This window comes from Electrophorus electricus, chromosome 12 (assembly GCF_013358815.1).
Source record: "Electrophorus electricus isolate fEleEle1 chromosome 12, fEleEle1.pri, whole genome shotgun sequence".
Classification (NCBI taxonomy): domain Eukaryota; kingdom Metazoa; phylum Chordata; class Actinopteri; order Gymnotiformes; family Gymnotidae; genus Electrophorus; species Electrophorus electricus.
Window position 1 is genome coordinate 13,211,004 of NC_049546.1, and position 22,767 is coordinate 13,233,770.

General features: G+C 39.1%; 2 protein-coding genes across 4 annotated transcripts in view; both read right to left on the reverse strand.

Moving 5' to 3' along the window:
• The window catches only part of atrx (ATRX chromatin remodeler), a 38,707-nt gene extending 22,204 nt beyond the window's left edge, over positions 1-16,503 (reverse strand). Inside the window, exons 1-17 of one of the 2 annotated variants that reach the window (XM_027029017.2) lie at positions 16,308-16,503; positions 13,870-13,970; positions 13,647-13,696; positions 12,519-12,565; positions 11,525-11,649; positions 11,324-11,443; positions 11,061-11,170; positions 10,900-10,967; positions 7,214-9,096; positions 6,692-6,758; positions 2,941-3,092; positions 2,325-2,498; positions 1,950-2,076; positions 1,750-1,852; positions 1,470-1,658; positions 1,200-1,341; positions 620-729 (exon numbers count right to left, since the gene is read on the reverse strand). In XM_027029017.2, the coding sequence (XP_026884818.2) occupies positions 620-729; positions 1,200-1,341; positions 1,470-1,658; positions 1,750-1,852; positions 1,950-2,076; positions 2,325-2,498; positions 2,941-3,092; positions 6,692-6,758; positions 7,214-9,096; positions 10,900-10,967; positions 11,061-11,170; positions 11,324-11,443; positions 11,525-11,649; positions 12,519-12,565; positions 13,647-13,696; positions 13,870-13,970; positions 16,308-16,327 (3,588 nt within the window). In that variant the 5' untranslated portion in view covers positions 16,328-16,503. Of the gene's footprint in view, positions 1-619; positions 730-1,199; positions 1,342-1,469; positions 1,659-1,749; positions 1,853-1,949; positions 2,077-2,324; positions 2,499-2,940; positions 3,093-6,691; positions 6,759-7,213; positions 9,097-10,899; positions 10,968-11,060; positions 11,171-11,323; positions 11,444-11,524; positions 11,650-12,518; positions 12,566-13,646; positions 13,697-13,869; positions 13,971-15,383; positions 15,556-16,307 lie in introns of those variants that run through there. The other variant, XM_027029018.2, reaches the window with a different exon arrangement.
• A 144-nt stretch (positions 16,504-16,647) lies between these two features.
• nup62l (nucleoporin 62 like) lies at positions 16,648-22,365 on the reverse strand. Of its 2 annotated transcripts, none has more exons than XM_027029025.2 (13): positions 22,151-22,365; positions 21,021-21,354; positions 20,570-20,826; positions 20,384-20,458; positions 20,161-20,262; positions 19,840-19,947; positions 19,070-19,178; positions 18,826-18,970; positions 18,514-18,563; positions 18,278-18,412; positions 17,969-18,080; positions 16,940-17,006; positions 16,648-16,830 (listed from the first exon to the last, which is right to left on the reverse strand). In XM_027029025.2, the coding sequence occupies exons 2-13, from the start codon at positions 21,335-21,337 to the stop codon at positions 16,739-16,741; spliced, it is 1,569 nt and encodes a 522-aa protein (XP_026884826.2). In that variant the 5' UTR covers positions 21,338-21,354; positions 22,151-22,365; the 3' UTR covers positions 16,648-16,738. The 2 variants fall into 2 exon arrangements, with proteins under 2 accessions (XP_026884826.2, XP_026884825.2); XM_027029024.2 differs by having other exon boundaries at positions 19,840-19,950; positions 22,151-22,364.
• Between the last annotated feature and the right edge of the window lie 402 nt (positions 22,366-22,767).

Sequence of the window (22,767 nt, forward strand, 5' to 3'; positions counted from 1 at the left end):
TGTCCTGGCGACCTTCACAAGAGGTCAATCCTGCAGACCATGGAAGACCACAGTAGAGCATCACTGAAAAAACTGAATAATTTTTTTTCAAAATGAACATTTACCTGGTCAAGAACACTATCACTGCGTGACAAAACAGAAATTTCAGATAAATACCTGGAACAATGTTGGGATAATTCCAATTTGCTAACAGTAAAATATATTTTTAACAACATGATATGAAACGGCTTTAATTGATGACACTATCTAAGGTTACCTAAGACAACGCTATCTAAGATTAAACACGTCATCTCAAGCATCATTCTCTTATCCAGCTAGGTTCTGGGTTTTGCCCACACATGGAAAAAAGATTCTGATTCACCTCTTTTGTGAAACATGGTGGAAGAGGCCTATATATTACTTCCAGTAGAACTGAGTCATTTGTCCCACTGACTGAGTGACAGTAGGCTGAATTCCAAAGTGTGCTAACTGCTCAGATTCAACTAAACACCTCAAAATTTATTAGACAGTGGTTCACCTTGCAGCAAGACAATTATTTAAAATAGACTGATAAATTCTTCTACAATAATACACCAAGTGAAACATTAGGTTCCAGATGGTCCAGAACATGTCTTGTTACCTGAAGAGTTTTGCCCAGACCCATGCAGTGGGCAAGGATACAGCCAGAGCCAGGTGACTTCTGGGTCTTTTTCACAGACTCGCAACAGCAGTCCCAAATAAACTGTACACCTGCATAACATGACATATTTCAGGAAAGTGGAGTTAAAAGTTAAGTTTTTAAATAATATTTGATTGTTTAAATAAAACTATTTGAAATTCAAATTTACACAAAACTAACTTGCTGTCTGAAGTGATGCATGCATGCAGGAAAGACTACCGTTTGAAAATGAACTGAAAAGGTCATGAACCTAGTCCAAATAACTACTGGCCATGGATTGTGATTGGGAGCCATTTGACACCTCTGTACATGAAGCACAACACTCTCTGGTTGTCAGTGTACTGCCCGACTCTATTGTGACACACCAACCAGTCTTTAGTCAGCTCTCATACGACAGTGAAGCATCAAGCAAGCCTGACAGCAGCCCTGTCTGTGGCTCGCAGTTGACAAGAGTGTAAGCCTGTGCCCTCCAGATCAGAAGCAAGTGTCAGACAGCAGGAAAGGACAGCAACTACAAAAAAGATAAAACATTCTGACCCACCATCCACCTGGTGGGGCTTCAGCTTGGTCACCAGGTTCCTGTGGACCTGGACGAGTGGCTCTTTGGTCTCCTCATCCTCGTCCAGCACCAGCTTGGTGGTGATAGGGCAGGTGATCTGCGATGACTCCTCCACCACGATCGTCTAAAGCAACAGGAGCTCGTTAGAAGGCAACAGCCTGACAGTAGGGTTTTTAATACCTGACCCAAATGAGCAAAGCGCTACTACCCCAAGTGGTTGGTTGGCGGGTGTGGGGCAGCAAGTCTACGCACCTCTCGCAGCTTCTCCCTCAGTTGCTCTCTTTCGGCGATGCGTTTGCGCCTCTCCTCCTCCTCCTTCAGGGCATTTTGCGTCTCAGAGCGCAGCTTGTCATCCTTCAGGATCTTGCGGATCTTCTTCCGCCCCTTGGGAGTGCCTTTGTCTTCACCGTCCTCATCATCCTCACCCCCCTCCTCTCCGCTCTGCAAGGGGCAAGGAGTGTGACAGACATAACTCAAGCATATTCGCCAATGTGCCATCTCCGCAACACAATGACAGGTGCGATGTTGGTACCTTGTCGCTAGAGGAGGAGTCTTGAACCTTGATGCGGCGACGCTTTTTCTTCTTTTCTTTCTGGTGTCTCCTTTCACTGTCCTTGTCAGCTTTTTTAGAAGATCTGCAAGAAGGGTCACAATGCATTTTTTTTTACTGCTATGTCTTCTTAATGTGAGAGAAGACTGAAGGAAGCTTTAGAGTAAACAACTGAGACTCACCGTGTACGCCGCCTGTTGCCCTTGCCGTCTTCATCCTCCTCACTGACTGCCTCGCTCAGTGCTGACTCACTGGCCGAACACGAACCTGACTGCTTGAAGTCAGAATCCTCAGAGTCATCACTGTCCACTGTGCACAGCAAAAGCAAAAATATGGATGGGCCAAGTATAATATAAAGCCAGGTACAGGAGTGTCAGCTAACAGTACTTAGTAACTCCCATTTCAACTTGGTTACTGAAGTAGTGAAATTATAGAATCAAGTAGGAAATGAGATGTTACCTTTTTATGCAAGTCTATGCACTTAAAGGTTTAATTTCTCAAACAAATTACATGTGAGCAGACTGCCTCAGCACAGCTTGAGTTTGGAAGATGTCTACCTTTCCGTCTGCCTTTCCTCTTCACCTCCTTCTTGCTTTTGGCAGGTTTGTCATCGTCGTCAGACTCGCCCTCACTGAGTGTCAGCTTCTTGCGGAGTAAACGGTGTCTCCGTCCGGCCTTCTTCACATCCACGTCCGAGCCAGAGTCTGAGTCGGATGCCTCCTCCTCTTCCTCTACAAGGAGTTCAGACACAAGCACTAGATAAGAAACCGATTCAATGTGTTGTTGAGTAGCAATTGTGGAAATGCATTTTAAAAATGCAGTCTGCCTCCTTGAGCTAACTCCAGGTACTAGACAATCCAATGACCTGGATGACTGAAAATGCTTCACAAAAGATCATGCTACTAACAAAAATCCCTCTACTAAACCAAGGGTTTACATACACCTCTTTTGTGCGTTTCTAAGAGTGTGAGCACAAATAAATAATAAATTATGCTGGAAACACAATTGGACTGCTGTGATGATACACTGAGAAGAGATGAGCTAACTGTAAACCTGCTAGTGTAATAGGATAATATGTGCATCCAAAGTGTCTCTTCAGAACTGCTCCAGGGAGCTGCACGAAGGACATGTAATTATAGTGCTTTAAAAGCTTTTTATTAAGGGTCTCCTGACCTTTGTTTTCATCTAGATTGTCATCTTCATTCTTTATTTTTGCTGAAGACTTCTCATCCTCTTTTTGGCAGTCATCTTCATCTTCTGAGCTAGTAGCATCCCCAGATGAGTAATTGGCTTTGATCTGCGCTAGCAGCATCTTCTTTGCAATTCTTTGGGGAGGAAAAACACTCAGCTGTCAAATGGCACATTTTTCCCCTCAAACAGCCAAGTACAATTTTAGGCCTTTAAAGAGATGTTCAGTATAGTCGATTCATACTGACAATAATACATGGTGCTAAATGAAAAACAAATGAGAATGCAAATGAAGGCTTCAAAATTCAATTTTGCTGACAAATTCTGTGTATGCCTTTAATTGGCAAGACCCCTGAATGCGTTACTGTTTAAAGATGTCACAAAGTAGCTTTACAAATGTCAAAATCCAAGCCCCCAGTGAGCAAGCCAAGGGTGACAGTGGCAAGGTAAAACTCCCTAGAGCATGAGGAAGAAACCAAGACTCAAAGGGGGGGGGGGGGGGGGGGGGGGGACCATCCAATGAGGCCCATGAAGGACATAATTTCTCTCTTCAAGTTGAGTATCGCAAACATGAATGGTTTCCATCTTCCTGACCTGGGCTCAAATTTGTCTGCTGTCCAATACACTTCCAAAGCACAAGCCAAATAGGTCTCTTCGAAGCTCATGCTATCAAGCCAGACAAACTGCATTAGTCATAAGAATGTTGAAAGCATGGTACCCAACAGGAACAGTGTGAAGAGGAAGCAACCATGTATGCTTTGAACTTTAAATGGTTTGAGCTCTCAACAGCTTTTACTTAAATAAAAGATGCCAACGTTCCTTACAGCAGCATACGGTTTTTGTATTAAACCAGCCATGATTCTGTTGGTGGATCCACTATGGCAGAGATCCAGAGTAATATGCTTCTGTATGATGGTGAAAACAGATCTCAGTGTCAATTGGATCTTCATTAGGTTAGGCTGATGTTTTGGGAATGTTTAGAAAATAGTGCCAGTATTTCTTATTTTAATTTTCTCCAAGTGTAAACCAGTTTCGTAAAGGGCAGTGGAAAGCAGTACAATAATACTATTAAAATGGACTTACTTTTTGTTAATTGAAAAACAAGGTAGTGAAAAATCTTAAGTTTCAATGAAAACAAATAAAGGAGCAGGCAGAGCAAGGTGCGAGCAACACCAAGGTCACGGGTTCAATTCCCAGGGAGCACACGTTATACAAATATGCAATTGCATCTGCCAAGCATTGTAAATGCAATATTTATTTATGCAATAGTACAAAAAGCAGTTTTCAGCCCAGTATTCAATGTAATGAATTCACATTTACATTTATGGAATTGCACCGACACTTTTTGATCCAAAATTACTTACAATTATGACAATTGAGGGTTAAGGGCCTTGCTCAGGGGCCCAACAGTGGCAATTTGGTGGTGGTGGGGCTCGAACAGGCAACCTTTCAATTACAAGTCAAGTACCTTAACCACTGAGCTATGACTGCCCCACTCAATTTCAGTTTTAACCAAGAACCCAGTATGAGAAATCCCTTGAAGTTCAAGCCTGAATGCCTTCAAATATTACTGGGCCAATATTCAGTTAAATGAATGAATATAACAGCACTTATTTTTGAAGGGTTTGAAGCATCACCATGCACACATCACAACAAGAACCCATACCTGGGCTTGCTCAACTTATTGCCACATTTATGATTTAAGATTTAATTTAGTAAAATTAAATAATATGAAGCCTTATTTCTTAAAATACAGAACATCATCAAGCTTCCTAGCTAAGGACAACTGTCTTCACATGTTAATTTGGCAAAGTCAAAAACTAAGATGCTCAATAATAATATGCAAATTATTGGCCAATCTTCCAATTCATCAATTTCATTAAGCAAGAATCAGAATCAACAACGAATGCTACAGGTAATGACATTGAAATTACAAGGCAAAGTGAGAAGGAGATGAACAGGCTATTAAAACAACTTACAACTTAACAAAAAGGAAAGTGGGAATTTTAATGTATGGTCATCTGTGGAAATATGCGAGTTTCCTTCTTTAAAACTGCTCCACAAAGATGGTATGTTTAAACACATTCCAATGGTGCAAATAAACACAGATAAACCCAAGTAAAATCTTTTTGAAAATGAGAAACTGTTACCCATGTCTGTTATCTTTTTTTTTTTACAAATTTGTAAACTTTTACACAAATAAAGATTAACACCTAGAAGAATAATTGTCAACTCCAATTTTCATGACCTGCTGCCCTGCCCAAGTTCTTCCTACTCCAAGCACAACTGACCAACCTTATGAGCTAATTATGCCTTTCAGGAGGGAGCTCAGGTATACAGAGACAAAAATGTGCAGTGTAGTGGGTAGAATTATATAGACCTTCAAAGGAATTTACAGTGCTTCCCATTTTTAAAATGGAGATTTATCTGGACTTTTGATGCCTTATGATTCTGCCTTACTGTTTAATCTCATTTCAAAGCCACAGGGGAAACGGTAAGCTCCTCAGTACTACACCCATCAGCAAGACCGTCATAAGAGCAATGAGATAAATTATGGGAAACGACAATGTATAATGATAAGGCATGGGTTTAAATGAGGAAGATGCATCAGAAACACCCACCAGACATTTTATTAGAAACACCAAGCTACCTAGGTACACATCTGACAGGTGTATCCATTAGCATGTGCTCGTATGCTACATGCTACTCTTTCAGAGACTGAACATTTACAATAGCAAATTGACAGTAATGTGTCAACTAAGATGTAAACTAAAAAAAAAAAAAAAAAAAAAAAAAACCTTCTAAACTGATCATGCTTTCAATTCTACTTATTAAAATATCATGGTAGATCAGGTCAACTACTATGTTCAAAGAGTACCAAAAAGGAAATCTAATAATACCAAAAAAAAGAATCTGAAGCAAGAAGTAGGACAGGTCTCTTTAGGTGTCAGCTGACTCTAATGCTTACTCAAAACAGCCTGAAATAATTTGTGCACAACATTCCTACTTAAAAATGTTCAGTGCTGTAAGATATAAACCTTTTCTATAAAAGCTAGAAAAATACAATTCACTGGTGATGTAAATGGGTACAGAATGTGCTTCTGATGCCATAGTCTTGTGTCTTAAGTAACAAGAAAAATCTGTGGTGCATTTACCTGGTAAAGCTTTTTAAAGGAATGTGGTGAAGAGGCTACATGGCAATTGTATGCAACAAATGTATGTTACTTCATACAACCAGGCCTTACATTCTGATTGTGTACACTTCTTTAACTATAGGTGGTGTGTAGTACATTATATATGTAAATAAACAATACCATATTATGTATAACTGATCTATAAATGGAATTATGAATCAAAATCACTGTATGTGTGCTGCAGTAAAGAATTACATTTGATGTAGCCCATATAACAGCAGTCTCTGAGCAAACTGTAAATTTGGATATTAATGTGGGAAATGAACAGAAATTATATTCATTTATTGAAATTATTAGTGCTATTATAGCACAGCCAAGTCAGTAATTATATAAAGCTTTGGATGTTCAGAGTTCCAATCCAGTTCACATTTTTGTTCTGTTTCAGCTCCTCAGTCAGGGAATTTAGTGTCCTACAGCTCATGATACACCCTCTGGGTGTTTTAGGGGCCAGACTATGACATAAATGTGGAATCAAAGGATTAGAACCTGATTGAGAATCTCAAAATTAAATGATCATACAAAAGGTACAGCATGAAACATACCTATTCTCAGGGTCATCGTCATCATCAACCATTTTAAATGATTCATCCTTGACTTCAGGTTCATCTCCTGAATAAATCAAGAAATTAAAATTAGAGATGTGATACCAATTAGCCAGATGCATTAAATTGTTATTTTATAAAAATCAAACTTTATGTATTTATTTTATAGGAGTCAATTTTTAATGTATTGCAATAGCAGCAAAACTGGCATTTTGGAAAAACAGTATAAGCATTTTCAACCATGACTGACTCATGAGAAGATAAACAGTCGACTGATTACACAGTTAATTGCAAAAAAGAAGAAAATTATGAAAAAACACTCAGTAAACCAGCACGGTAAAACCAAAGCACAGGTTCATTATCTCCAAAAAAAAATTATTCCAAGCTTTTTTTCACATCCTCTTATTTTCTTAACACTGCCACTACAGTGCCTGTCCAACCTCTGCAGTTTAAAGAAGCACTATATTCGTATTAATCATCCTAAACAAAACCCTTCATGTTTAAGACTTTCAGCCAACTCACCTGATGACTGATGAAAAGAATCAATGCCACTCACAACGGATTCAAGAATAGGTTTCATCTTCTGCTGATCACCACTCTCTTCTCCAGAGTCTGCGACCTGCTCCTCCTCTTCATCGCTAGAGGATGACTGTCTTGGAGCATTTCCTTTATTTCTCTGTGACCTCCGTATCCGCTCAAACGATCTCTTGGGACCCTTTTTACCCTCTTTCTTGCTCTCATCCTCTTGTTTCTTACCTCCCTTAGGTGACTTCTTATTTGTGCTAAGCTTACTCAGTTTCCTAATTTCCTTCTCGAGGTCTGAGTTATGATCCGAGGAGTCTGATTCTTTACCCTTTTTCTTCTTGGTAACTTTCTTATTTGCCATGGATGATTTTTCAGTGTGATCAGAATCAGATGAGCTTGCATGAAGCTTGCGCTTCATTGTGGTTCTTGAATGAAGCGGAGAAGATGGCCCTTTTTTATCATTACCATCACCCATTAACTTCCCATTATGTTCTGCTTCACGTTCATCCGAACTGGCCTCCATACCCGCTGTTTGGAGAAGCACCTCAGGGACCTCATCTGAATCAGAGTCGGAAGGTGGAAGCCCTGGACTTTTGCCATCTGTTCTTGAAACCTTGGGCACACCCTTGCTCCTTCCCTCAGATGACTTGCGTAGAGGAGTGGTCTTTATCCTGGGTGATCGTTTGCTCTCTGACCCCTCCTCTGGTGATTGAGCATCCTCTTGCCCCTTTGACTGTGATGTGCCTTCATCTCTCTTAATTGTAATCTTAAGAGGAACAGGGGTTAGCTTTACAACAAGTTTTTTACCCAAATTTGAAGAACTTTTTACAGACTCTGCAGCCTCTTCATTAAACCCTGTGCTCCTGTCTGCTTCACTGTCACCAGCCTCAATATTATTTTGCTCTTCCTCTTGTTTTACACAGTCCGCAAGCCTCTCAACCATCTCAAAGAGTTCTTCAGGGACAGACGGTGGGATAGATACAATATCTTTGTCAAGAGAGGCTTCACCAGCTGATGTGGCACCATCTTCACAGTCAGGTTCAACCTCGCTACTGACAATCTTTTCTTTGTCTTCACTTTCTGCTGACTTGAGCTCGGTATCCTCTGTTGAGAGCACAGGACTGTCTTTCATTTCTGTATCAGCTGAAAGCACGTCTTGGTTGTCACCCTCAGGAACCACTGGAATCTGGTCTATAGTGCTATCCAAACCCTCCTCTCTTTCATTATGCTGATCAACATGTTGCGAGCTGGGAACCTTACTATCTAGATTCTGTCTATCTGCTAATGCATGTTCTTCTCCATTCTGGAGCTCCAAGGCTCTGAATTCTTCCTCCAGTGCTACCTCCAAGGCATTGTGTACCTTTTTCAGGTCAGCCAAAACAGATTTGAAGGCTTTCAAGTGCCTGTACCTCATAACATTGCCTCCAGAGTGCCCTGACACCTGCTGTATAAACTGCACAAATGTGCTGTTCAAGCCACTGGTTGTCTCAATAAGTTTCTTTGTCTTTTTGATTAGCTCCTTTGGAACCTTCAACTTTTTGTAGGAAAAAGTTACAGTCCCAGCTCCATGAGAGCTGAGGTCCTGTCCATTCAGTGCTGCATTCTGGCCCTTTCCATGTTTGTGCTTGGAATTATCACGTTTTGCTTTGTCACTCTCTCCCTTAGCCTTTCGCATGCATTCCAGATTTAGCAGAAGCGACTGACATGCTCCAACAATATCTTGAAGAGGCTCTGGGTGGCACACATAGCAATACCACTTGTTATCTTCATTCATGATTCTAGAGAGCTCTTTTCTTCCAAGATTACGCAGTATGCATTTTTTGCAAAAGGCATTGCTACAATAGTCACAGCAAATGAGGTTGCCCCCTTCTGCACACCACCTGAAGAACAAAAAAATTGAAGCAATACTTGACATGTGCATTCAAAATAATATTCTACTTAAGATGAAAGCCGAGGCTTATTCAAAGAGAAATTCAATTGTATTGCCAAGACTACTATTCAAGTCAATAAATGTGACAAATATAAATTAAAGTGAAATGATTAACGAATAAGACTTATACATTTTGAATGTTTAAAACCCATTTTAATCCTTGTAGTTGAAGCAAAGGTTTCAAAACAGTTCAAAGCACAAATCTTTGCATCATGTTATATTCAGTTAATAGTGAATGCTCCAATGAGAATGACTAGTGCCCCAGCTGCGTGTTATGCTGTAAATGATTACATGTGTCTTATTCCAGGGTATAACGTAAAAAGGACTTTTCAGAAAAGCATGCATTTTCATAATACACACTCTTGTAATAAAAGCATACCTTGATCTATATCTGCTCTCTTTGGGATTACACAAATTGGTAATTAAATCTTTAAAAATAGAGAACTTTCTTCTTCTACTTGCACTTACCATTTGAGAAAATATCAGAGACAAAAAGCAACTTTGAATTATAACTTCTTTTGGTCTGAGAATCTCCATTTGTGTACTGATCCCTAACATGTGAAGACTGTATTAAAAAAAAAAAAAAAAAAAAAAAAAAAAAAAAAAAAAAAAAACAACCCTGCAGATAATTAGATTACTGGCTTTATATATTGTTGATAATGGATGATATAAATGGCATCTAGAGAGAAAGGTTGCTCAGTTTTTGGCAACATGACTAAGGCTGATGACCTGCTTCACAGAATTGTATAACCAAAGAGGATACATGACATTTCCCTTCTATTTGATCTTTTGTATAGTGCCTTGACAAGACCTAAAAATGCTCAGAGATGACAGTGGTGCTCTGAGCGTTGGGCGCCTTTTTGCAAGGTCTGTCTTGTCCACATACAGCATGCAATTTGACATTAATTAGACTCCTTATGTTCACACCCCACCACCTACACCCCAATTAAATTACTTTTTAGACTTATAAGTCTAATAACACACAAATTAATGTGCGAATGTGGCCAGACTTTGTATGGAAATCTGCATTAAACTAGATTCCCACATGTGGGTTGCATATCTGCCTTGTTAATACTGCACATTTGTATCTAAAACATATAGGCGTTCAAGTCAATTGTTATTAATCCTGTAACTAAGTCTAATAAATTCATTTGTTAAAACTGATTACATATACATGTGCCCACCCAGGACCTTTAGCTTCCCAAAACCTTATCATCAATCTTACTGAAGTTTAGGTTTTTGAATGAAAACTCTAGCAACAGTTGCTGAATGACAAGAATAAAGCTTGGTGGAACAGATCATTTTCATACCTTTCATACCTCACTCCCAACAGGGCACAAACCACCTAGGAAACCACCTGCTTTCTATGATTTTCTTAAAGTAAATTATCCATTTTTAATGTCCATTCTCAGGTTTTTACATGGATGCCACTATTAATGGTACCATTTTATGGTGTCATTGTACATTCAGAAAAGCACAGTCACACATTCTGTTCATCATCTGATCACAAATCCCTGGTCATTTAATTCCTGATAACACTGCAGTTGCATTTTACATATTTGAATAAGGCTTTCTCAAAGCATGTATACATTCATCTCTGGCTCCCTTTATTGAAACCTTTTAAAGGAACATTTAAAGCACACCCACATATACACATCTCTGTATTTTCACCTTCATTTTGTCAGCATGTGCAACATTTCAACATCCAAACTACAAAGCTATTTGACGTGAACAAAAAAAGCACTTTACCAACCTGCACTGTTCATCCATTCCATCATCATCCTTACTAATATCGTCACTCATGTAATATTTGAAACATGTCTGAGAGAAAAACAAACAAAATGGCAGTGTTAATCAAAACCAGTTGTGAACACTAGTGATATATATTTTTAAGAAAAAGTTATTTGAATCTACCTTGCAGATGAGAACACTGAGTGCAGGGTGCTGAAAGATGGAGTCCCTCTGAAAATGATTGACCTGCTGTCCACAGGCAGTGCAATTAACAATCTCTTGAAGGTGCTCATCTGGACAAAAGACACAAATAAAAAAAACCATCACAAGGCTATTTGGGTGTGTGTGTGGGGGGGGGGGGGGGTAACACGCATATTTAAACAAAAGCACCATCCCACATGCATGCACGCGCGCGCACACACACACACTGCTAAATGCTAACTCACCGCAACGTTTCCGTACAACCTCATCTTTCACTTTATTCCCTCCTTTGTTACGAAACTCTGGACCTTTGAAGTCATCTTTTCCTTCATTGCTCACAGGTTCTGGCTTCACCACAACCGTATCTACAAGAACAAGATAAAACAATGAGACTTCCCACAGCCAAAAACCACTGAATGGTCAAAGTTTCATGTAAGAGCATTTACCTTCTGGTAGTGCATCCATATCCAAAGTCCCATCATTAATATTGCCTGCAGTGCAATCGTGTTCACTCTCATTTGCAGATTCTGACTCATTGAACTCTATATGCTTGGTCACAATAGCAGGTTTTCTACAAATAAAAGGGAGAAGAAAAAGAACTATACAGTTAAACACATATATAAAAAGAAATATGTATATAAAAATAAACAATATATGAGAATATAATTTAAAAAAGAAATATACATAATTGTTACTCATGTATGAAATATTTAATTTCATTCTTCAACCCAAAATTCCAGATCCCATAGTACAAAAACAAACAAACTATAGAACACTGAAAAAGAAACTGCCATTATACTGGATGACAATGCATTTTGAAGTTATATGTTTAAACCGTTCACATTTTTGCTATAACAACAAAAAAATTTTTTTTGTTTATAACATTGCTCAACTGTTTTTTAAAGCTATGATTGGTATTTGGTATCTTGTGTGTTATGACTTCCAAAGTGATTAACACGGCTAACTGCAGTAACGTGAGATTACGATGGAACATTTTACAAAAGGTGTATATCTTTGTATTGTGTTTGTAGAATACTGAATATTAGGATAGAATATTGCACAATACCACCTAAAAATCACCACTAAACGTCCAACTCTTATTTAAGCCATTTTGATAAGTTTGGCCAAATTATATTTTTATTTGTTTGCTTATTTGCCTGTCTTTCTTTCTTTTTTGGGTGGGAATTAGTAAGTGAAGTATTAGTAAGCAGAATTACTAGTGAAGTAACATCACTCGAAGCTGGTAAATCCACTCCAAACCATTTATTACATTTTTTAGCACACTCGGTGGTGTCCAACACGTCCCCCTCAAGATGGTTATTTGCTTCTTTAGAAGTGGATTAAAATCATATTATGCCCTGCTTGTTGAAAATTAACCCTTACTCATCATTTGGAAAGAAAACTGTTAAACTCCTTAACAACTGGTCAAACAAAACTCACCTCTTTGAGCGCGATGAAGCCTTCATTCCTTCGGTGGAGCAACTAGGCTGGAAACACCAAAGATTTACTTTTTAAAAAACTATATCAATTTAGATCAATTTAGCCTAGCACAGGGTATGACTTTTCACAGCTAGATTACTTAGCTACTTATCCAGACCACTGCTACAGCATTAAATTAGAGAAAACAGTGTAAATGTTATGCACTGATATGAACAAAGATTGATCTCAATAAAACACCTTTGTCGGCCAATACTGACAGCTTTATTATAAAAACTGCGCTTTTAAAGTAGTCTGCAATATAATCCATATATAAAATGTAATGTGCTTTTGGCAAGATAAAACTAACAACAAGACCTAATCATTAAATCTGACTTGAAAAATATTACGAACAGTGCTGGAGAACCTTTAGGGGGCCGAATTACAAGTGGATATAACCACTCGGAAGAGAGAATTCACTCAGGATGCTGGTCGGAGCACAAGAATGAAGTTACTTTCCTTTCAAGTATGGTAGCAACCTGGAATAAGTAGTGTGTAGGTGAGCTAAAAAATTAACAGAGTGATGATGACACCTTCTGATGTGTACATATGACAACTGCCTACATCACAGTACTGTATTATTTATTCACTGCTTAATATTACCACAGTGAACAATAATAAGCTTAATCTTCTTATTAAACATACCAACATTCTTCACCAATAGCATGCGACTATGGTGCTAAACGGTAGTCAAGGTAACTTAAAAATACATTTCAGTAAGGTCACTAAATAAATCACATTGGCCAAATAACAGATAAGTATAAAACTATGACAGACAACCTGCAAGGAGTATATATGGCTGAAAGTAAAAAAAATATTTATAGGCATTAATGTATGTACAGCTGAACACAAACCAATACCAACTTAGCCCTGAGTTCTTTTATCTAACACTAAAACCAGTTCAGAGTGCTGTTCTTTCTATACTGTACAGCCTCATACACATTGGTAACTTGCTCCTGATAAAAAAAAGTAAACAATTAAAGTATTAGTATTTTTCTATGAATAATGTAATTGTGCACAAGCACATAAATAGCACTCCATATATAATTTCTGCACCACCCTACAGAATACAATAGTCATTTTGTTAAGTACCTTGGACATTATTTGATCATTGGTGTTTGAGTCACTGGAGGCCATTTCACCTGTTGGTGAAAGACAATATGTGGGGATGGGAAGGTGTTAAAACTGTGGTTGGATGTAATGGAATTCTTGAGTCTTAGCAAGAATAATCACTGATGTTACACAAATATGTTTCAGAAAATGTAAGCAAATACAGTGTACTCTACGAAATACAGAATGAACAATGAACACTTACCACTGGGGATTTCATTAACTCGGGATTCACTACTTTCCTTCTCCAGAGAATAATCCAGGAACTCATGAAGTTTTGTGACCAATGTAGTGAGCTTGCTGGATCTAAAAATTGCAAGATTTGAAATGTAAGCGATGGAAATGTATAAGAAACATGCCAGAGTTAAACTCAGCACTTTGACGGTCTCTTGAAATCATAATTAAAGTAGTATTTAACACACATCAATGGGAAGACATTTTCTCGATAATTCTTTGTAAGAAAAGGATTATAAAATCACGTTTACCATTAGAAGATGGCAAATGTTTCAATGTTTTAGCAATAGTAGGTATAGAACAAACCAAAAACTGATTATATATATATATATATTTTTTTTTTTTTTAACAGCACAAACCACATTCAGAGCAAACTTGTGAAAGTAGCCCAACTCATGAAGTCTAATAATTAAGATGAATTTCTTCACTATACAAACTTTTAAACTGCATTTCAAATATAGTTTATTCCCTTATAACTGTTTCCATAGACATCACTGTGGTTGATGCCCCTCAATGAAAAAATAAATCAGGCCTTCAAAACAGCGAATCTTGAACATCGAAAGTGCGTCTCAAAGGCTGCACAACTTTAGTACTTTAAAGCCTAATGCTTGCGGTAGTGGCCCAAAACCACTCCGTTTTAAATGATTAGCACTTTTTGGGAAATAATCCAGCGGGCCCTTTCCTTTTCGACAGAGCCGCTTTCTCTGCACATAGGAGTGTATCGGAAGCTGCGGCTCGGCCTTGTTGTTTATTGACATTTTGCGTCATCACTCGCGAGCTAATCACTGAGCACGAGCTCATCTCCGGCGATAAGCCCAGTCTAGCTCTTACGGAACCAAACAGCCGCTTGATAAAGCATATGGGTGAAACGGTCCGTTGGCCAGCATAACCTAACATTGTGTACTACTGTGCCTGACTGGTTAATGTCGAAACATGTCAGTTTTGCTAAACCCACTTTGCTGGCCGGTCATCGCGCGCAGAGCGATGATCTGCAAGAAACTAGATCTCCAGATAGCTAGGCTACGTGGCTAATTATTCATAACTGGCTCCTGCCGTTCCAACTATCTGGATGGCTGCTGTTTGAGAACATGTTCATTAACGCATTTAAAGTCAAAGCAATAAAATGTTGCCATAGATGTTTTACGAGAGTATTAGCAAAGGGGTTGGTGAAAAAGAAATCGGGAGGGAAAGTACGACAGCACAAAAAAGGATTCCCGAACAGGCCTTTGATGAAGCGTATAATGTTAGCTTTGTTGAGTTTTTATCCGTACAGACGTCTACAGAAATGTCAAATGAACATTTACTTCTCCTGTCACTAAGCAATACGCATGAATATGTACGTTGCATGAAACCCCGGTGCAATCGCCAGAAATTTGAGCAGTTGACACCGGTAAGTAACTTAACTGCCAGCTAGCTAGTATTGCACACAACGAGGGAGCGAGGCTAACCAAACAGTCAGCACATCATCTCGAACTGCACACATACCTGCAAATACCTCAGGTCAAAACTTGTATGCCTCGAATCTTTTAAATCTTGATCCGTCATCCATAGAAGTTGCGTTAATACACTTAAATGCGTATCGCTTCTTTCGTATTAAAATGCTAATACTGATTTATCCAGATCAGACAAGACAAAGCAAGAGCGCCATCTTGCCGGATGGCTCGAGACGCACTAAAATGGCGCGTCCTGCACAAATCAGAGCACTAACCTCATTGGGTGGTGCAAGTTGGCTAAGAATGGGCATATTTGTGCTTTGGGGGCATAACGCATACGTGCATTAATGTACTGTATACATCAGTAACAGGCGTATGTTCTTTTAATTCAGGTAGGGTCCTACATGTTTGTAACCCGTGATAATGACAACCTTCAGAACTGCCTTTCAGCCATGTTCAACGCTTAAGATATCGGTTCCTTTAAACCGTGTCGGTAGCGACGGAGGGGTGATGCGGTACCATCACAAACCCCCCGTCTGGTCCGGTTTTACGATCTCAGTATGAAACGATCGATTGAACGTTAACTAGCCTGAAACGTCTCGTCCCATCTTGCCCATGCACACCCAGCATGAATCTGAGAAGTCTGGCACGATGTAGATTACAGTACTTAGTTAGCTACAAATCAATTTCCCCTAGGTCGTAGCACTACTACACCGGTACCACTAAAAGATGAGTCCTGAGCCTGACAATATTTGTGGATCAATAGTAGCTATCCAGATGCAGCTAGTTACGTAGCTAGGATTCAACGAAGGGTCAATATATGTTCTCCCGTCACGTCTAACAAGTCAGTAATAATGTCCCTAAATACGAATGGAAAAGGCATGAGTCCTTTTTTGTGTAGTCGCAGTGCACCGTTTACTAATCGTTTAGTCTTAACATATGGAAAACATCTGAACATCACCAGTGGTGCTCATACCTGCATTTGTCGATGTTCATTTTTAATTTTTTTTACGTCTGGAACTTGTGAGATCTTGGCATGCTTTATCTTCAAGTCCGATTTAAAAAAAATGAAATCCCCACTACCATGAAACAAAGCGAGGCGCCATCTTTCCAGATAGCATCAGAGCTGGTGATTGGCTGATCTTTGCCAAACCAGGAAGGGAAAGCTCATTGGTGTGTAAACATGAGAGCAGGACAACACACTATTATTATAAAGAATTATTATATAAATCACTCTTTTTCTGCTCATTTAAGCAGATGGTTGAGCGCTGTCTGTGGTTTCTTTATTTAATATAAACTTCAATTAAAAAACCCACTGATGAGTAAAAAGTACACATTTTTTATTCTAACAATGATCAAAACAATATTCATTTAAACTAATGGGGCTGTGTCATCCTTTATGCAGAGTCACTGGAAGTTTAGACGAAAGCTCTTCTCTTGCTCCTTGCTGCGACTCTCACACAACTTTGACACCTCTTCCACACGCCTTTGAAGTAGAACTGCACATTGAAAATCGTCATTAGGGATATGAAACCAAACATTTTATAAACTACACCCAAATTCTAAAAGTACACCCAAATTATATTTTAAGTCTAATAAGATACTAACCAGAATTTTGCTCAACCCATTGAAGGGAGTCCATGTGGGCATTTAGGATTTTGCAGATCTGCTGCAGCTGAAAAGGTGGTGGTGGGGTAAGACAGCAAAGTTAGTTTTTAGCATCCAACAACAAGGACTTTTTTTTTTTTACCCAACAGGTTTCTGACTATACTAATTGGAGGTGTCCCTGCAACCATATTAAGTCTGTAATGCTCCATAAGCTTACAAAGAGTTGGTCAGACAGTTAGGGAGCAAGTCTACAGAACTTCAGGGTTTCAAAATAGAAATACTACATTTCAACTCATTGTAATATCCATTTTAGGATAGATATGGATGTTCAGAAGTGAAGATAAGTCTAAGAGAACACCTTAAAAAATAAGACCAACAGGAGGTAAACATAAGCTCTGACCACTGGACCAAAGAGCCAGCTCCCTGACATAGCAGCCAGAGCACCCATTTAACCTTCCTAAGTGATGGCCACCATCCCCCCTTCCGAGAGTGCCAGTCCCCATCATACACCTTAAAATAATAAGTTTGTTTTAATGGCTCAGTTCTGCAAGCGCCCACTTGTGACATGGGTACGATGTATTTCCAAGGTTTACAACCCCCCCCCCCAAAAAAATGTATTTCACTTTACAACCCAAAAATGCAGAGCCCAAAGTGCTTGGACTAATTTCACTTTGAAAATGTGCTTGTCTATATTGTGGTCTACACATAAATACAAGGTGGACAGACCCATTTTCAGAGTTAAAGAGATGTCCCACTTTAATAGGACTTGAGGCTGGGAAAGCAGCTGGAACAGGACACAATACTTCTATAGAACAGTTCCAACATTATGACAAACAGCTTCATATTTCACAGGGAACTGGAAGCGCATTCCAAGATTACTCTCCAGACTAATGTTTCATTTTGTGTTGACTTATCTCCTTTATATACTATTGAGGTCTTCAGTAAATTCTGCATCAAAAACATTTTATTAAGTAAAACATGACATGTCAGAATGTCAGTGCCATCCTTTAAACATGACCCTACACTTACCGGGTCACTTGTGTCTGCTGGCCCATTGGATGTATTAAGGTGCTCAATGATTTCCTTTAAATCTTGGGACATTCTCTTCAGCTGAGAGTCAACATTTTCTGCCAACTTATACCTGCATCACAAAGCTGCCAGTCAGTAAACAATTTTTTCAAAACTATCAAGAAAAAAGGGGGAAGGAAAGGAAAAAGCCTTCACATGAACTACCAGTATCACATAAAACACAAGTGAAAAGCATGCACAAAAACACTTAGCATCGTTAACTTTTGAGAGCACTTTGCTTAAGCATTTGCATGTAAAGGAAAGGCTTACGTTCTTTCTCGCTCCTCATCAGCATTTTGCATATAAATGGTACCACTTTGCTCCTTCACAGACTCCTCCAGTGGGACAAGAAGATCCTCCAGCTCTTTCTGTTGGGACAGGATGAAGTCCAACTCCTGGTCTAGTCTGAGGTTAAATGAATGAATGTACAATTTTGAGACACAAAACTCATTACCAACATGTCATTGTAGTTAAACATATCTTGCAAGTACGCTCGACAAATTTACCTTCTTTGGTCCAGTTTAACTTTCTCCATGTCTTTATGAAGAGCTGTAATCTGTGCAAAGCAGTGTTTGATTAACCTTAACATATGAAGAAATGTAAAACAGCAATGATTTATTCAAATATGTAAAGTCACAATACTAGACTTCAACCATACTACTGTACAAAACATTTCAAGATCATATTGGTAAATGGTACTCTTTGTAATAAATACTACTGTATGGGAATGTAATATTTCGTGAAACTAATGCGACAAGTAAGAACAAATTTTAAGTCAAAGGCAGCTGTTCAATGTACATTTTCATTTAGCCGGCTACCTTTTCTCCATTCTCTACCAGCATCCGGTCCCAGGCATTGACCTGTGTGGCCTGCTGAAGGAAATGTCTCTCTTGGTCCTCCAACTCAGAACTCCACTTATTGATTAAAGCTTCCAGCTGGGCATATGACATCACTGGTGCAGCACTGAGTACAAGAGTGGCCAAATATTTAAGCATATTAAATATTGGGGGGGGTGGGGTATAGATAAAAAGTGTCATATCCCTCACAAGCACTGTAGTGTACCTGGCTGCAACAGTAGCAGTGATGGTGGCTGCAGAAGTTATTGGAGCAGCAGTTGCAGCAGGCTTCAAACCCAGTGAAAAGCTTGTGGAAGCCACTGTGGTAACAGCAGCTATGGAGAGCAATGCTATTAGTTCTATGGGGTGCAATAGTACATTGTGCCTCCACAACCATGCATTAAAGTCACATAATGCATGGCTTATCATGAATTAGCTCAGTTATTATCCACAATTACTATTTCCCTTATTTTTTCATGAAAAAATAAATCTCCATGTTTAATATGCAAACCCAAAACTTTTTCTTCTGTACAACCAAAATTGCCATTAGTAATTCTATTCCTCCCATTGATGAAACAAAAATCTTAATAGCTTTGCTTTGCCAATTGCCTAGCCTAACCTAACCTAACCTACCAACCTATGCTAATATCCACAGATGTTAGAAATAAAAGAGTGAAGACATTTAGCTGCACCATCAATAACAGCAGAGATTACTTTGTTAATTACTATGTAGGCCAGCACAGGGACATAGGCACATCTAGATACAAAGTTGAATTATACTGCCTAGAACAAATGATTCTTTGGCTAGCATATGGATGTAGAATTTTCAAAGATGATTATGCTTGATTGGAAATAGGTGTACGTTATATGATTTTAAAAGAACATCCACCAACCAAAGAGGTTAACGTATTTACCCATACTATGGTTTTATATATTTTAAATTTCTTAGTGTGTTGGTACAGAAGAAAGGCTCGACTTTCACAAAAAATATGTTACCCGTCATGACAGCGCTGGCAGCTGCAGTTCCTAGTGGTTTGAGTGACAAGCCTGTGGAGGCAGGGCCTGCTGTAGTCACTGCAGGTACTGCTGCCGTTATTGTACCACCTACTGGCATAGGAGACATCCTCTGACTGCCTTCGTTCTGTTCTTTTAAAACATCTACAACTTTTTCTAGATGTTAACACCTTTGTTTACTAACTGCATCCACATCATAAATCACATGTATTGAATTTGCTGAATTAGTTTACTATTAAATATACAATGAATGCTATGAGGTCTCTGCACATGATAAAACTGTCACCCAGAACATAAGCCTACTGGTGAAGCCTGTAGCTGGTGCTGATGTTATGGGGGTGGCAAACAGAGAAGAGCCTGCAGGAACCAGGCTAACAGCTGTAGTCGTAGCAGGAGATGGGGTTACTATATGAAGGAGAAAGCAAACAAGCAAATTAATACATCAACTTCTAAAACGCAACTCCCATCCTCCTTCATGTAAATACTTCTCTCACAGTAACAATAAACAGAACATAATTACACGTGCCTGCAGGCTTGACCCCAAAGCTGAATCCTGTAGAAGAAGCTGTGGAAGCTGGTGCAGTGGCTCCCAGAGTGAGACCTTTGATTTAGCAAAAAAATGAAAAAAATTACTGCCTTCTTTACAACCATTATAATTATTACATCAAAGTGGTGGATAGATGGTGTTCAGGGGTGATCAATACAATCTCACCTGTGGTTTGCCCACCCAGTGAGAGGGCAGGAGTAGTCTGTGCTGGGAGAGCTGTGGTGGCTTGAACCTTAGCCGCTCCAAAGTTCAAGCCCCCAGTAGATGGTTGGATTGCAGACGTGGTCTGGGTAGAAAGGGCTCCAAACGTGAAACCCGTGCTGGTGGAGGAGGATGGTGGTACTAGCCCTCCCAGAGTCACTCCTATAGTGACAGGCTGAGAGGCTGTAGGCTGGCTGAAACCCAGTTTTGGAGCGGATGCGCTTGGAGGAAAAATACACAGATCTCTTTTTAAAAAATATATCACCTCTCAAAAAAAGAATATCATCTCCAAGACAGTCACTGAAAAAAAACACCTTAGTATTAGTCATGACCTTAGTTATTCAAGAGGAAACATGTAAGAAGACCTTAGGCTAGCAATTATTTTAAGGAAACCTGTATTTAACTGAATTCTTACCCAAATGTAAATCCTCCACTTCCACCAGTAACACTGCTTTGTTGCATTGCACCAAAGGTAAAGCCACCCTGTGAGGTGCCATTACTTGTAGTTGGCTGTGCAAGGAGTCCTGCTATTTGAGATGTGCCAGCCAATGCCTGAGGTTGAGGTTGAGGTTGAGGTTGAGGTTGACATGCAGCCCCAAAAGTGAAGCCCCCTCCAGCTGGAGTACTGGTCTGCAATCCAAAGCCAGTGGCTGAAGCAGTGGCTGAAGCAATGGTTTTAGGGGTTCCAAAAGTAAAGCCCCCACCGCTGGTTTGTCCAAAATTGAATGACATGTCGCTCCCTCAAAAGTCTGAAATAATGACATTCAGAAACATCATATAAAGTAACAGTTCTCTTTGGGAAACATGTAACCTTCGCTCAATGCAGGCTGGATACATCAACTCTTAACTGATGCCTAAACTTTTCTCTAACCTTGTTTTACTACATAAACGTGCGTTCATTATCTACTGCAGTTTATTTTCTCGCAATGTAGCATTTAAAAAATTATTCTATTTAGGTCAACCAAAGTGTTCTATTCAGAAATTCATTAAAACTATCCAACTAACGTTAACAAGCACAACCCAAACGTTATAAATTCACCAAGGTATCTCAGTACCACGAGTGACTGCGAAAAGTAAACAGGGGAAAACCTATATTACCATTATAGGAATAGCATAAATTATACATTGTTTATAAATCCACTAGCTAAAAAATCTTGCTAGATAAGCTAACACGCTAACGTAGTAATAAAACAAGCGCTAGCTAGCTAAATCTCAAATACATTAATAAAGCATCACCGCTGTAGCTTGCTAATGAACTATAAATACGTTAAATAAAGATAAAATCGTTATTGATTAAACTGATTACTGCAACCTATAGAACATGCTAAAGCTCCAGCTAAGACTTACCATGCGTTTGCTAAAATGTAGCTAAGATAGTTAGATAGCTTAGCTAAGTATTTCTGCTATTCCTGCTTATTTAAGGCAGTCTTGTGATTCCAATCAAGCATTCACAACCTATTTCTATACTCATAACCATATTACGCTACAAGAACAACTTCCACGGGGAATAGTCAATGATATAAAAATACAGCTAGCCAAAGTTACCTCAGATCAAACGTAGCAAAAGTATCGACATTCCTGATACGAGCACAGCGCGGAAAACAAGCCGTGAAGTCCGCGTCGGCTGTCATGAAAGGACCGTGATGTTATTGGGGCATCCAGCCACTTGCCTTTTTAAAAAGAAAACAGTATTTCGCGAAAGACTATAGGGTTCTGTTTTCACCCAGTAGCTTATTTAGTATATCACATCAGATGGTAGCATCAGGCATTTGGTCACTGCACATGGAAAAAAAAGTATGTAACGTATTTCCTGCACCATTATTGCGCTCACTGGGAGCTTGATGTCAAACATTTGTGAAGCTGCTTTGAGACAATGCCTGTTGTAAAAAAAGTGCTATATAAATACATTTTGATTATAGTTTACTTATATAATAGACCGGATGACAGGTTGGAAATGGCATTGCCTATAGCCATTGTCTACTTTTACCTTTCGTATTGCCATAGGTCCATGCCTATATTCTTTGCATGCTGCTCTTTACTTGGTGCATCTATTTTCTGTTCTACAATAAACCGGAGACGCGCTTACAGAATTGCTGTATGACATGTTATTGATTCAGTCCTGAGAAATTACTGCCACATTTAACCAGCTACGTTTTATAAGT

Excerpts from the sequence above, each read along its gene's own strand:
- nup62l (XM_027029024.2), bottom strand. The coding sequence starts at position 21,337 with ATGTCATTCAATTTTGGACAAACCAGCGGTGGGGGCTTTACTTTTGGA. Across the intron at positions 20,827-21,020 it reads AGTGGAGGATTTACATTTGG|CGCATCCGCTCCAAAACTGG; the intron begins GTAAGAATTCAG and ends TTTTCCTCCAAG. Across the intron at positions 19,179-19,839 it reads TGCCAGCGCTGTCATGACGG|CTGCTGTTACCACAGTGGCT; the intron begins GTAACATATTTT and ends TGCTCTCCATAG.